This window comes from Mustela lutreola, chromosome 9, assembly GCF_030435805.1.
Source record: "Mustela lutreola isolate mMusLut2 chromosome 9, mMusLut2.pri, whole genome shotgun sequence".
Classification (NCBI taxonomy): domain Eukaryota; kingdom Metazoa; phylum Chordata; class Mammalia; order Carnivora; family Mustelidae; genus Mustela; species Mustela lutreola.
This window is the reverse complement of record NC_081298.1, coordinates 135,366,761-135,383,113: the sequence shown is the minus strand read 5'-3', so window position 1 is coordinate 135,383,113 and position 16,353 is coordinate 135,366,761. Positions and strand designations below refer to the sequence as shown.

The window sequence follows — 16,353 nt, the reverse complement described above, 5'->3', positions numbered from 1 at the left end:
AAACCCCAAGTCTTAAAAAGACACCTCTGATCTCCCAGGCCCAGCACTCCTCCGTTCCCACCATACTTCGTAAACATTTATTCGCCTGTTCATCTGCCGCACTTTCCCTTCTCTGTATTCCAAACTTGCTCGGTATATACTATACCTTCAAATAGTCCTATATAATTCCTTCTCATCTCATATCTACTCGTTGACTGAGTTATCAGTACTAGGTAAAGAGGTATTTCTCAGCACTTTATGATAACTTAGACTAAGCACAGCACAACAGCTTTGAGGACAAGTTTTATCAAAATAACCTGGATACCCTTCGGAGCAGACAACCTGGACAGATGGTGAGGAAGTGTGTCGGCCTAACTGTCTAAGACAGGTGCTTAAAGGAACTTACCTTCTCCTTCATCCCCGTTTCTTGACCCCTAAATTCCCATATTTAGAGGATTTTTTTCCCTTCATGACTCTTTGAATGCCTTTAGGTCATGCCTGCTGTTGCTCATGGTACTTGCTGAATTATGGACTTTACGGTTTTGCTGATGGAAAATATTACCTGAAGGATAAAATCAAGGACATCTAAGAACGGAGGAGTCCTTTTTGAGCTGCTGAGTATTTTTAATCTCTTAGCTAACAGTGATTGGCTAAATACTCCCTATTTAACGTCTATACTAGGTTTTCTCTGCGTAGTTTCCCCTCTGTTGCAAGAAGACAGTGTATCAGTTTTATAGAGGGATTTTGGGAGCTCTAAGAAAGGTCAAAATAGCAAAGGGAACCAGAAAACACCCCACAGGTACCTTCCCAGCTCAAACCTGTCTAGCCATCAAGATACAGAATAAGAGACCTCGAATGCGAGGAACAGGTATGTCTGGGCCCAAAGCCAGGCCAGAACCCAGGGGACTGTCCTCTATGGTGAGGCCCCGGGCACGGCTCCTGTGGCTGCTGGGTGTCAGAGAAGCGGGACCAGTCCCCCTGCTCATCCTGGGGTACCCTGCTCCTGAAGACATGGTAGGGCCTGTGGCAGGAGCGAGAGGCAAGGTGTACAGGGCTGGGTGTCATCGGACCAGACAATCGAACTCCAGACATTAGCAAAAGTAACTCGACTGCGAGAGGGAACAATCACGTTGACACTTAGCTGCTGGACATTAGCTAGGCTCCCTCACCGGCTGGCGTCTAACTCCCGCCCACTTGACTCAATGCCCCTGTGACTCTTGCTGGCTCTGGCTGTGCCTTTAAAAAACCAGGGACCTTCGGGGTCGGTCGCAAATAGCTGGAACTTGGAATTTTAAATCTCTAAATGCCGAGAATCTGTTTTGTGCCAATTTCTCATTCTGAATATCTCCCGTTCCTGAGAATGTTTCATATATTGCCATGGATACAAGCTAAGAAGGAGAATACAGACCTTTCCAGACTGTAGGACACATGACCTATGAGCAACATTGATTTTATCCTTCTGGTAATATTTTCCACCAGCAAAACCAGCATGACTGGAAGTAAACAGGTACCAGGAACAACAGCTGGGATCACGTGAAGACGTTCTCAAGAGTCATGAAGAACGAAAAAAAATCTCTAAATATGGGAACTTAGTGGGGGGATGGGAAATGCAGATGAATCAAAAGGTTATGTCCTTTTAAGTACCCTGTCCCAGACAGGCACATGTACTTTATAAGCCATAGAGTAAGGCAACCAAAGGTACTGGGTTACAAAAAAGTGAGTCATGGATAATTTTCCCACCACGGTGATATTCAACATTATGCAGTTCTGAAATTAGACTGTAATTTCCAAATGCTGTAAAATAAACTTAACAAGACATTTCCATTTCTTAATTACAGTGTTCCTTCCTTTGTAACAATTTTAACTCACATTTGAGCACAGTTAACAATCAATAAAAATAGTACATAACCTTGACAAGATTCCTTTAATCATGGTATCCTAAGACAAAAATCTGTACATGTACCCAGTTGAAAGACAGCACTGAGGCTGCATAAGGAAAAACAAACAAAAGAAACCGTGGCAACGCAACTCATTTGATGATAATTACACCTCGTCTCATCAAACTGGAACAGACAAGTGATAAGGACCCCCTTCCAAATGGGGCTCAATCTGGTACCTTTCTGCCACCTCCAAGAAAACTGCGGACCTATGGAAAAGGTCCTAACAGATTGTCTCAGGTCCTCCTCGAAGGCCTGGAGACCTTGAAGAACACTCAGAACTAGAGTCGCCTCGGAGATGACACAATCTAACCTTGTTTCAGAGGCCAGAAATGGTAGGTCTGGAGCATCTGGTGCTTTCCTCAGGAACACAGGTCATCTCTGGCCCCATGTGGGACAGGAGGAACAGCACAATCTCATGCCTCGCCAGGCCTCCGGCTGTTATAGTGCATCTCCTGTCCCTGCCCTTCAGGTGCTCCCAGTCCCAGTGAAGAGGAGAGACCAGGAGATCCCTCTCTGTGATGTGTGAGGAGGACTCTAACAGATGCAGGCTTACGGCACTGCGCTACCCATTCTGATTCCCCTAAAACACTCAGGAATCACTGGTCCAGAGATTCTTAGATCAAGCAGGACCACAGCAAATAAAATATTACTCCATTTGTCAAAGTGCTTCAAGCTGGCCATAGGAGCATGCCGGGGAGGCTGAGTCTTCACAGCTACTTAGTTTCTCATTTAATCACTGACTCCTTTTTTAAAAATAGGAAATACAAAGCATCACTTATGATTCATTAGTCAATAAAAAAGAACAACATGGGCGCCTGGGTGGCTCAGTGGGTTAAAGCCTCTGCCTTTGGCTCAGATCATGGTCTCAGGGTCCTGGGATCGAGCCCCACATCAGGCTCTCTGCTCCATGGGGAGCCTGCTTCCTCCTCTCTCTCTGCCTGCTTCTCTGCCTTCGTGTAATCTCTGTCAAACAAATAAATGAATAAAATATTAAAAAAAAAAAAAAAAGAACAGACTTTTTCCTCCATGTCCTAGAAGGTTGCCCCCTAAACTTCAAGTACAACGCTAAGAGTACTCAATACTGCTTTGGACATTCGGATGTGTTAGTCACCCATCGCCTGGGGGCTGAACGCTCACACATGTAACTGTTGCTAACTTTGATTATGTGGTCAAGGTCAGAGATGCTGCAGCCGTGTTCTCAGCGAACTTCCCTTCCCTGCCTCAGCACTAACTGTAGCAAAACCAAACCGAGGAGGATATTTAAGTAAGCTAACAAACTTCTCCAGGTAATGATAGAGATCCTAACACCCTTCCACCTAAAACACCAATAATCCAGGCTTATAGACTACAGGCCATTCTTGAAGAAGTACCCTAGGAGAGGGGGGAAAGGGCAGTAAAACTTAAAGAACTACGTGTAACACCTTCAATACGCGAGCACCCCAGGTGTGTTAAGAGCGGCTCCCGTGGAAGTATTTCTCTCCTCCGCGTTCAGCAGGGCCTCCGTTTAGGGACCAGGTCCGCCCTCCGTTGCCTGAGTGACCTGAAACAGGACCTTTGCTCTCAGAGCCTCTGTTACATCTGCTGAAAAACGAAGGTCAAGGAACCTCCTTCCGGTGGTGGCGAAGGTCAAACCAGATGGTGGGAGCGGGAGGCTGAGAGTGCTAGCGGGCGCCGGGCAGCACCGTCACCCAGCTTGAGACCCTAAATCGTGCTTCCCCAACCAAGACGCAGCAGAACTGGCGGGGCCCTTCTGGCATTTGGTCCTGATCTAACAAAGCCTGATCGCAACTGATGTTAAGGTCAAGATGAACCCTTGTTGTTTACCTACTACTCACCCTTGGGGGGACGATAAACTGCATGGAGTCCCCAGCTCCACGCAGCATGCTAAACCCCGCCGCGGGTGAGAGAGCAGTGACACGGCCGTGGTTGCAACCCTCAGGGGCTCACAATATAGCCCAACACACCACAGGTAAGGAAGTAGCTGATGCAAGCAAACCACATGGTGGGGTATAAAGGGATCAGGATCTTACAGAAGAATTTTGTCGTTCTGGTCATTGGAAGACTTCTTTCAAGGGATAAAATATTTTAAAATTCAATCACAAAACACCCAGACCCTCATTCAGAAAACAATTCATTAAATGTACATTCCTAATGAGAATATTTTCCTTGAGTGATTACAGTGAGGATTCAAAGAATCATATTTACAATTTTATTTTATCTCCTACGTGGTAGAAACTTGAAAACCAATTAATCCATTTAGTGCCATTATCCAAATGCTTACATTTAAGACATGTAAAAATTGCTCAAACAATACACTGCTGAGGTCGGGCTCACAGCAGGGAGCTGTAATTAATATGTGCTTATTTGAGAATACACAAATTTATATATATATATATTAGGCAAACACCTCAGTGACAGCCAAATTAGGGATCAAAGAGAATGATGGTCAAAGTGGAGGTGGCTGTGTTTCGACCACGTTAACAGAGAAAACATATCGTGGTCATGCAATCTCACGACGATGACGGCAGAAGACTGGCTACCTGCAGAGAGGGCACTGGTGTTTACCGCTCTGTTACCAGCTGCCCAGTTCGGGCAGAGACAGCACACGGGCTGGCTCCCAAGACCCCAGGCACGGGAGCTTGAGTTCGACATAAGAGGGCCTCCAACAGGAACTAAAGGCTAAGTTACACTTGGGGGCTTATAAAGGGAATAGGCTTCAGAGCCTCCAACAGAGAGAAAACCTCCTCGAAGCACCCTCTCGGCATGGCTGTCCTTCGTTTGATCTCTTCCAAATTATGGGCCTTTGCCTCCTGATAACTTACGCTCAGTGTTCGTCAAGCCCAGTCGCTGATGCTGCTTCTCCTAGAGTTTGGATCAGGGAAGGGCTGCCCCCCAGAAAAACCACTGGAATTCTCCACTCACCTCTGCAGGGAGCATCTGCTTGGTGTTGTATAAAGAGCGGCAGATTTTCAAGATCTCATTCCCCAGTCCGTCCTTGTTCTCCGCTGCGCACCTGGTCAGCATCCCGGTCATCAGCCTCACCCACGGATTGCTGGTTATGCTGGTTCCGAGGGAGAAAAACACAAGAAACTGGGAATGAACGATTAATGTTGTAACAACTGGGACGCGAAATGTTAAGAAAGAAAAGAACTGCCACCTCGTGAAGTAAAATGCTTTTTGGCAAATGGCAGTCACAATCTAGAGGATGTGTTCCTTCAAGTCCCTCTTGCAGAAAAGAGAACATTTCCTGGAGAGAAAAGAGCTTGCTGGGGCATCACCAAGTATCCAGCAGTATGGAGGCTGCGGGCAGACCTTCAGAGCACAGCGGCCCGGAGGCTGGCGCTCCCACCGGGCTCACGGGCCGGCTCCCTGGCTTCCCACCTGGGTGTCTCTCAGCCCAGACAGTCAGTGCTGGGGAAGCCACTCAGCCTCTCTGGGCCTCAGGTTTCCTCACTCTGAGAAAGCAATTTAATATTTTCCTAAGAAAATCGCTTTATCGTGAATGATGTCTGTAACTGTGCCTTCTCAATAGCAGGCACATCTGAGCCTTTACCACCTAAATACTGGATTCCGCTGAGCCTAGGATTAGTATAAGAACTTCAGGGCCAGGGCCGGAGTGAGGCACAGCGAGGGCAGTGCACAGTGGAGGTCAGCCTGGGAGCACAGGCAAGCGGTACAGAGATCACACTGCGTCCTTCAGGCAGTCAGTCATTCTTTCTTTCTTTCTTTCTTTCTTTCTTTCTTTCTTTCTTTCTTTTTAAGATTTTATTTATTTATTTGTCAGAGAGAGAGAGAGTGAGCATGAGCAGGGAGGGGGCAGAGGGGGGAAGCAGGCTCCCCGTTGAGCGAGAAGCCTGATGCAGGGCTTGATCCCAGGACCCTGAGATCATGACCTGAGCTTAATGGACAGAGCCACCCAGGAGTCCCCAGTTTCCTTATTTCTAAAACATAAAAGCATACAAGTCTGCTTTTTGTTTCCCTTCTCTAGATGTCAGTACCTCGTGTTTCATACAAACTTCACAATTTACATTTCCAAAAACACGTTAAAGATACATTCATTCAATGGCCCTAGAAACAGGTTACCAATTTTGCTTATAGTGTTATTTAAAACAATTTTACTATTTGTAAGTCTGTTGTCTTAGCACAGCTCTAGATTCTAGACACTGAACACTTAAGGTGGTTCTTCCCTTCAAAGGACTTCATTCCTTGTCCCCTAAGAAAAATGTCAGGTGTAACAATGACAAAGGGACTGCCAGTACTAGCCTTTGGCAAAGCCTTTGTATCTCGGCTCAAACGAACACTGTGTGAGGACAAAGAATACTGCTTATTTCAAGGGACGAACAAAGCTCTGAGAGGGTCTGGAGGACTGGGGAGTCTTCTTACACTCAAGGACTCACCCTCTGCTTTTCTCTTGCACAGGCTGAATTCCACTCTCCTGGGTTTTCTCTAATGGGCCGCCTCAAGGCAGCGGAACCAGTGGCTGGCGAAACAGCGCCCCCAATGGGCCATGTGGCGTGGACATGAATTATCAAAATGTATTTTTCACCAGCCAGTTTTGATACACTGGATGAGAATTATAAGTCTCCCACAAGGATGGATCTATTATGCTTTCCATGTATTTTCTTCCAGGGGAATACAACCAAAAACCCACTGACACAAAAACAGACACACGGATCAATGGAACAGAACCCAGAACCCAGAAATGGACACTCAACTCTATAGTAATATTCAACAAAGCACACAAGAATGCCCAAAGGAAAAAGACAGTGTCTTCAACAAACAGTGTTGGGAAAATCGGACAGCCATGTACAGAATAATGAAACTGGACCACTTCCTTACACCACACACAAAAATAGGCTCAAAGTGGAGGGAAGACCTAAATGTGAGACAGGAATCCATCCAGTTCCTTGAGGAGAATACAGGCAGCAACCTCTTCGACCTCAGCCAAGCAACCTGTTGCTAGATATGTCTCCAAACACAAGGGAAACAAAGACACAAATGAACTATTGGAATTTCATCAAGATCAAAAGCTTTGGCACAGCAAAGGAAACAGTTGACAAAACCAAAAGACAACTGACAAAATGGGAGAAGACATTTGAGATGTCTTATCAGATAAATGGTTAGTATCCAAAATCTATAAAGAACTCACCAAACTCAACACCCAAAAACAAATAATCCAATCAATAAATGGGGAGAAGATATGAAGAGACATTTCTCCAAAGAAGACATACATCATGGCCAACAAACACATGAAAAAATGCCCATCATGAGGCATCAGGGAAATACAAATCAAACCCCCAGTGAGATACCACCTCACACCAGTCAGAATGACTAAAATTAAGTCAGGAAATGACAGATATTGGCAAGGATGCGGAGAAAGGGGAACCCTCCTACACTGTTGGTGGGAATGCAAGCTGGTGCAGCCACTCTGGAAAACAGCATGGAGGTGCCTCATAAAGTTGAAAATAGAGCTACCCTAGGACCCAGCAATCGCACCACTGGATATTTACCCTAAAGATACAAATGTAGTGATCCAAAGGGGCACTGGTACCCCAATATTTATAGCAGCAATGTCCACAACAGCCAACCTATGAGAAGAGCCTAGATGTCCGTCGAGAGATGAGTGGATAAAGGAGATGTGGTGTACACACAATGGAATATACTCGGCCAGCCAAAAAAAAAAAAAAAAACAAAAAACAAACTTGCCATTTGAAGTGAAATAAGTCACTCAGAGAAAGACAATTATCAAATGATCTCAAGTCATATGTGGAATTTAAGAAACAAAACAGAGGATCATGGGGGAAGAGAGGAAGAAGTAAAATAAGAGGAAATTAGACAGTGAGACAAAACACAAGAGAGAATCATAGGAAACGAAGGGAGGGCTGCGGGGGGGAGCGGGGGGGGGGGTGGGTAAAGGAGCGACGGACACCGAGGGCACGTGATGTGATGAGCCCCGGGTGTCTATAAGACTGACGAATCACTGAGCTCTACTTCTGCAACTAAGAATACACTATATGTTAATTAATTGAATCTAAATTTAAAAAACTTTAAAAATTGAAACAAAATTTTAAATATTAATTCATTAACAACATAATGTATGACAGTCACGTAACTCACACTATTAAAATACCTATATTTTACAAAACAAAGCACACAAAACGAAAACACCCAAGTGGGTTCAGTAAATTAGCAGTCATTGTGGATCAAGCATATTTCTTAGTTTTCAAGTTTACTGTGTTAGCTGGCGACATTCAGTCGTTGTCACACTCTACTTCCCTTCTTCCTGTCTTTCCCACTCTTTCTCCCCTCCCTCCCTTTATGGGGGTGTTACTCCGAAGTGCTGAAGTCATACACTGGGTCATCCACCAACCAAAAAAAGGTACTCAAAGTACTCTTAAGAACAGATTTGGGGGCGCCTGGTAGCTCACTCGATTGGGCGTCTGCCTCCAATTAGGGCGGTGATTCCAGGGTCCCAGGGAATCCACGGCTGCCCTGTTTGTTCTCCTCTCACTGTCAAATGAATAAATACAATCTTTAAAAAAAAAAACAACAACACAATCTTGAAAGTGTCCCATCATAGAGTCTCTTGTGATAAAACACCAATTTGGCCCAGGAAAAAGCCAAAACAGACGTTACCTGACCTACCCTCGGGTCCCCTCTGGGAGAGAGGTATGGCTGGTAGGAGGGGTAAGAGGACCAGTAATGGTTTGATTCTAATGAGTTAATAAAGGAGGTTTTTATTTATTTATTTTTAAAGATCTTATTTATTTGTCAGAGAGAGAGGGGGAGAGAGAGAGTACACAAGCAGGGGGAATGGCAGGCAGAGGGAGAAGCAGGCTCCCTGTTGAGTAAGGAGCCTGAAGTGGGACTCGATCCCAGGACCCTGGGACCATGACCTCAGCGGAAGGCAGACACTTAAATGACGGAGTCGCCCATGCATCCCTTAAAGGGGGTTTTTAAAACATAGGTTAGCAATTTACAAATTTCACTTTATACTGGCTTTCAAAGAACATACCTCTAAAAACTAAAGTTTTTTAAATCTATAAATGTAGTAAATGTTTAAAATGCAATAAATGTCTTAAGTGAGGTTGACTTTACTTATTGTGGGTAAGTGAGTGATTTGAAATGGTCACTGTTCTCAAAGCACAAGAAACCGTAAAACCACAGTAAACTAATAGACTGGGGGCAGTGTACTTTGATACTGAGAAATTCTCTTTAGACCAAGATATCCATTTTGAGGGCACGAGGAAACCTACACCGCAACCCTAATCATCTGCTAAAAAAAGCAAAGCATTACTGACAATCTAATTAGTGGGCCATATCATACCACACATGATCGTCACAGAGGAGCTGGTTAGAAACAGATTCTCAGGGGAGAGCTAGACTCAGCAAATCAAGCATGGGTGACTGTCTCTCTCTCTCTCTCTTTTTTTTTCTTTAAGATTTTATTTATTTACTTGTCAGAGAGAGATTGGGGGAGAGAGGCGGGGGGAATGAGAGTGAGAGCGAGAGCGTGCACATGCAGGGAAAGCTATAGGCAGGAGAACCAGGTTTCCCGCTGAGCAAGGAGCCTGATGTGGGACTCGATCCCAGGACCCAGGGATCATGATCTTAGCTGAAGGCAGCTGCTTAACCAACCAAGCCATGCAGGCGTTGCTGGGAGACCACTTTTAACAAGCCCCTGGGAGTCCCAGGGCAGCTCTGCCAAGACAGCCAGGACCAAACGGCAATGCTGCTTCAGTGCAGCACCCCATGGGGAACCGAAGGTTTTATGATGGGAAATCCTGTACTGCAGGGTTTCCAGCAGTGAAGGTAAGAATGTCACGTTGAAAGCTGCTTATCCGGGTGGCACACACGCCACAAATGACAGATCTCAGAAACGTTCTTCCCCCTTTCTACAGACACGTGGCTGGACCCAAAGCAAAGATGTCACTCTATACTAGAACAGTCTCATCCTAGGGTGAAGGGAAAGGGTCTTTGCTAGATGTTCTGGAGGAGTCCTTCAAAAACTGCTCGCAGGTGGATTTATCTCCAGGAACATCTCCTTCCCAGGCCAGGAGCCGTTCCCCGGCGCAGGCAGCCCGGCGCAGGCAGCCCGGTGCTGGCAGCCCGGTGCTGAACGCGGGAGGAAAAGACTGGGCGAGGGGCAAGCAGGCGTCTGAAACAGGGCCACAGGGGCTTCTAGTTCTGGCCAGTGAGGAGCAGCAGTTCATGATGGAAGCATGTGTGCTCAGAGAAAAGCTGGCTACCTCTTCCGAAGGAAGCCTGGCCGGCAGCTCGAGGACTGCAGGACGGCGGAGCGCGGCCACCAGCGGCAGCTGTGAGCTCGGCAGGACACAGAGCGGGCTTGGTGTGAAGGGGGCCGGGCGTCGGGTACAGCACCGCCTCCTCCACTTACCAGCCGCGGGACCCTGAAGTCATTTACCTCTGTGTCTCCACTCCCTCCTCCTTCTGCCTTCTGGGGAGGCTTATACAGTGAACTGGTAATATATGTAAATTGCACATAACATTATGTGTCCTCAATAAATGCGAATTATCAATTTATTCCATACGGATTCTCAAGTTAGCACTGCAAGCTGTGTTAAAAGGGACTCGAAACATTTCCTGGTGAAAATACTAGAACACAATGATTTTGTCGCTATATAAATCAGATTTTTTAAAAAATATTTTTATTTGGGAGAAAGAGAGAGAACAAGTTGGGGGGAGGTAAGGTAGAGGGAGGGAGGGAGAGAGAGAGAGAGAGGGAGAGAGAGAGGCAGACTCCCCGCTGAGCAGGAAGCCAGAGGCCGGGCTTGGTCCCAGGACCCTGAGATCATGACCCGAACCGAAGTCAGACGCTTAACTGACTGAGCTACCCAGGCGCCCCTAAGTCAGATGTTATTACTAAGCACAGTCTGATATTTTTGAGTAAAATATTTGCATGTAGGGGCAAGGAGAAATGGAAAGAAAGTGCAATATTTCAAATAAACAGTTCTCCTTTCTGCTAAAGGCTGATTTTATGTATTTCTTTTGAAGGTACTGAATTTTTAAAACTAAAGAGCAGACAAAAGAGATGTAACTTTATGTTACCACTTACACAGAGTCCTGGCTCATAGGTGGCCAAGCTTGCAAGAGCAAAAGCAAGTGCTGAAACTCCGCCTCCTGGTGGCTGGACTCCAGGAGCTCCGTGAAGAGAGCGCGGCGGTTCTCTTCGTTCTCAATGTCAGCTATGTCTACCTGGAAGTGGAAATACACACTTGACCTTGGTGGCAGAGGCTACTTCACTGGTTTACAGAGGAATTCACATTTGATGATTCTGATTAAACACTCTTGAAAATTTTTACCATGTGTTGAAAGGAGAGATTCACCCCACCATCCCAACCACCCCCCACCCCCCAAAATCTTTAAAAAGCTCTAAGCCTTACCCTTATGTTAAACAAATGTTTAGAACAAATTACAGTAAGGTTCTGAACGTTCTTTACAAAAATAAATTCAAACAAGTAGAGGACTGGCTTCTTGGTATTTAATAAGCGTTATGTTAAAATACAGAATTATTATATATGAAATTATAATAGTTCATCATACCTAACATTAGTCAAACTTTTTTCATTTAAGTTATCATAAATGCATTTCTACTTCTCATTTTAGGATGATTATTGCTAAGTTTTCACGTTGTCTAGACAATTTGTCTAATTTGAAATTTAAAGATTTGACTAAAGTGCATTTGTCATAGGATTTTTGTGACACATCAAAATCAAAAAAATATCCTTTTATTCCCATCTCCATTTTTTTTTTTTTAAAGATTTTATTTATTTATTTGACAGACAGAGACCACAAGTAGGCAGAGAGGCAGGCAGAGAGAGAGAGAGGAGGAGGAAGCAGGCTCCCCGCAGAGCAAAGAGCCCGATGCGGGGCTCCATCCCAGGAACCCTGGGATCATGACCTGAGCCGAAGGCAGAGGCTTTAACCCACTGAGCCACCCAGGCGCCCCCTCATCTCCATTTCTAATGCAGAAGGAGTTCTGACCAAGTCAAGAACACAAATTCGTCCTCTCGTTGTGTAACTGAATGATACGCCCTTCACATCGAGACAGTCCTGAAACCAATCGCACCTTCAACATCTGCGGCTGACGGTTTTGCTATGCTAAATTAGAAAGCAGTTTTAATTATAAAAGTAAGCCAACAGCTGCTTTTCCTGTTCCCTAGTCTCTCTGAACATAGACTCTCTACATTTGGGTCCCTGAGACTCAGATGATGACAGATACCTTGAAAGGATACTGAGAACGGATGGTGACCTGCACATTTGTTAGTTTGCCTATACAAATGCATGTTTCCAAAGCATTTAATTTTGTGGTCATTTTGGCTCTAATCCAAAATAGCCACCTGAACAGGGTATAGCATGAATTCCCTATTTCCACAAGAGTTGATACGTACCATGAAATGACTGGTAACTACTATGGCAACCGGAGCTCACACGGCAACCCAACAGATCCTTCAAAGCCTGCCTGAAGCCCCATGTCACTCTCCACGGACTAGCCCCAGAGCATTTGTAGTCTTTTAAATCATTTCAGAATCCAGGAAGAGTTCACCCTTAAAATGGCTTTGGTTGGAGAACAGCACGGGTGTTATTAACCTCCCTTTACAGATGAGGAAACCGCCTTCTCTGTCTGCATAATGTGGCTGGCAAGCGGTAGAGCTGATACGTAATTATCATCAGATCAGGATGTTCTGGAACGAGAGGACTCAACAAGCCAGATGAGCTCTGAAGTATTTAAATGGGTGGTCTAATTGGGAGTTTAGCAATATATTCTTGCCTATTTATAAAGAAACGTTTAAAACAAAAAAAATCTCAAACTCAAGATGTCTACCTGTTTGGACCCGACCTCCCACTGCCAACTCCTCTCCAAGCTCCGGAGCCCCATGGCCATCACACACGCTTCCACCTCAGAAACTCTGGTCGGTTTTCTCTGCCTGGTACATTCTCTCTGCAGACATCGGTGGGGCTTGTTTGCTTATTTCCTTCAAATCTCTCAAACGTCACCTCATCGGAGAAGGCGCTGTGTAACTGCCCCCCTCAGGCTGCATTCCCATCCACCGTCAGTCTCTCACACCTCTGTTTATGTCCCTTCTTAGCACATAAAAGTATGTGAAGTGTGACGTATTACATATCTTTTTGCTTACTCTCTTTCTCCTTCTATCACAGTGGACGCGCCTTGAAAAGAGACTTTCATTTGTTCACTGGTTTTTCCCTCCTCCTTAAAATAATGCCTGATGGACCGCAGATGCCCAGCACTTACTGAGTGTTTGAACAGATGGATAAACCAATGAATAAATGAAGACATTCCATCATTTATAAAATATCTTAGCCCAGAATGGCGATATTAAATATTCATGGAGTGGCCATAACTCCATGAATTTCTGAGCCAAATTCTTGGCTCTTTTGTTACTGAAGATGGATGTGAGGCTCATAAAGAAGATGCCACTGAGAAGGAAATCATTAAAAGAGACCCGGGGCGGGGTGGCGGGGGATATCGTTTATTGACATTATGCCTTGACCAATAATGCTTTACGGGTAGTTGCGTGATTTCAGTACAGTCCGGCTCTCAGTCTCTTTTCCCTCATCCGCTAAATGGACTCTAAGAATCCACCAAAGTCTCAGGATTTCTGAGGAGGTGACTGACAGCAGTGGGAAAGAGAGGTTGGTAAATGGCTGCTCTTTTCTGAGTTAAAATCCAAGTTTTTACAGTTTATTTGAAGAAAAGGTTTTGTGTTTTGAAAGTATTTGAAAACAACTGAATGGTAGGTCTGAAATGTTGTAAGCAGAGTCCATATACTCCACTTGCTATAATTAACTCCTGCAGAATGAAAGACAAGGGATTTCTCCTTTACGTGGACCGTGGAGTCCACCACGGGTTACTCGATGCCTACTAGGAAGCAGAAGAGATCAGAAAAAAATGATTCTTGCTTTCAGTATCATTTGGGTTTCTTTCTTTTCAAAAACTAAAAGCTTGTCAATTTTTAGGACATGAAGTGTATCCTAAGGGAGAGAAAGATCTTTAAAAAAAACTATCAATTAAACCTTCATATGTTTGTTTTTATATCAGTGTGCCAAAAAGTTTCCATTTTTTAAAATGTGTTTGGCTAGGAGATTCTTTGTATAACACCTTCTTCATGTGGACACAGAGTTATGAAAAGTGCGTTTTTGTCGCGGAACATTTCCCTCTCACATCATAAAGGGTTTCAAATGTTTACACTGTTCAGCTCTTGAGAAAGTGATTTTAAATTCTCTACCACTGTAGCTGCAAAAGCCTCACCCTCCATGAGAGAAGAAAATGGGCCTGAAAACGGACTTGAGTACATGTTTTTTAAAGCCTGAGAAAGAATATGCTTTGCTGGATAATCATTACATACTTTGATACACAAGTGTTAATCTAGAATTTGTGTCTACATGTTAAAATACCTAAATTTATCTAAATTCACCACGATAATATAAGTTTGTCCTGTTCATCATTTCCTATAAGGTTTTAAAAATAATCTCAGGTAACCAAAACTCGAAGTGAATTTCGGCATAAAGAAAGACAAACACGGGATGCCTGGGTGGCACAGGCCATGATCCCAGGGTCCTGGGATTGAGTCCTGCGTCGGGCACCTTGCTCAGGGGGGAGGCTGCTTTCCCTCTGCCTCTGCCTTCCACTCTGCCTGCTTGTCCTCTCTGACAAATAAATAAAATCTTAAAAAAAAAAAAAAAAAAGGGGGTCCAATTTCTTTAAAACAAACAAACAAAAAACATAAACATAAATTGATAAACAAAATGCCTCTGACCCTATTTTTCCCTATTCCTCCCTGCTAAGCACAATTATAAACTTTGGAATAACAAAAAAGACAACCAAAGGACTCGTAAAAGCTAACCTTTTAGGGACCACAGGACTGGAGGCACAACACCGGCACAGTGTCTGATATCCCCTCATCCAAGGGAAGGAGGATACTTAGACTCAGTATTTTCTGACTCCTGACCAAAAAATATAAGATAGTCCAGGTAAGATCATTTCTCATCAGAGTTCCAGAGGAAGAGAGAGAAAAGGTAGAGTTTAAAGAGTGTTTCAAGAAATAACATTTTAAAGCTTCCCAAATTTGGTGGACGATAGTAACATACAGATTCAAAAAGCTGAGAAAACCCCAACCAGTGTAAACCCAAAGAAATCTGCACCCAGACACATCATAACTAAACACCTGAAATCTCAAGACAAAGAAAAATAATCTTAAAAGAGGCCAGAAAGAAAACAATACATTCCCTATAGAGAGAAGAGTGATTTTAGTAACAGGTTATTGTTTATCCGAAAGTACAGAGGCCAGAAAAAAAGTGGCAGAATATTTTTCAAGTGTTAAAAGAACTGTCAACTATAAATTCTATATATAGTAAAACTAACCTTTCGGATAAAAAGGGGTAACGAAAGCAGTCTCAGGTAAAGAAAACTAAAAGATAATCTGTTGCGAACAGCCTTCAACTTAAAGACTGGCTAAAGAAACTTCTTCAGACAAAAAGGACATGGGTCTTGGCCCAATATATTTTCATATCACAACTAGTAACATTATTCCTTCATGGTTACAAAAATTAATCCTAAATTGAAGAAAATCAGGATGTTATAAATCTGGCAACTTATCTGCAAAGAAATTAAAGAGGGAAGTATTATTTTGAGTCAATAAAAGTGAAAGCCATGGGTCTCAAAGGCTTACAGAAGGTGCAGAAGCATCAGATCGATATTAATACCATGGGAATTTAAATTCCCCAAAACATCTGAAAACAAGGTGCAGGCTGAACGCGAATGCAGACCGAGGAAAAAATCAGATTTTCTCTTTTCCAGAAAGTTTCACAGTTCTTATTAAAATACAGAGTGCTAGTACGCTCCAAGGCAAGGGTGAGGCGTATAGAGACCTGAACCATGTGCCTTAACAGCTACAAGAGGAAGTGACCATAGAACACAGTTTAGTGTTGAGGATAACTGAACAGCAGGTGGCTAGCAAGGGCTTCAACATACCTCCCCAAGGAGACCGTCAAATAATGATAAAGGGCACTCTGATCAAATACACAGCTTTCAAAACAGTGCTGATAAAGTCAGAGTAACAGGGAAAGACATATACTATGGAGACATTGCTGGACCTTTCTGAGGCTTACCGGCCTCTTCTGTAAGACGAAGAGTATAGTATATACTATATATAGTATATATAGTATAGTATAGTTGTGATTATTAAATAAGAGAATGTGGCTAAGGGAGCTAGCCTAGTGACTGGCAGACGGGAAGATGTAATAGGTGACAGGGATTCTTTAAGTGACAGCTACATATAAAAAAGTGGAGAGCTGGGTGTGTGCTGTGAGTTCTAATAAGAATCGGGTCTCTAGATTAGACAGGAAAGAAAAAGCATACGAAGAAATGTGGCTGTTTTAGGATAATGGGAGC

General features: G+C 44.0%; 1 protein-coding gene across 1 annotated transcript in view; it reads right to left on the bottom strand.

Annotated features, from left to right (window-relative positions):
* NBAS (NBAS subunit of NRZ tethering complex) overlaps window positions 1-16,353 on the bottom strand; it is a 317,470-nt gene that overhangs the window by 13,706 nt on the left and 287,411 nt on the right. The window contains exons 49-50 of the mRNA XM_059132606.1: window positions 10,996-11,135; window positions 4,842-4,980 (exon numbers count right to left, since the gene is read on the bottom strand). Of these exons, the coding sequence (XP_058988589.1) occupies window positions 4,842-4,980; window positions 10,996-11,135 (279 nt within the window). The remainder of the gene's footprint in view (window positions 1-4,841; window positions 4,981-10,995; window positions 11,136-16,353) is intronic.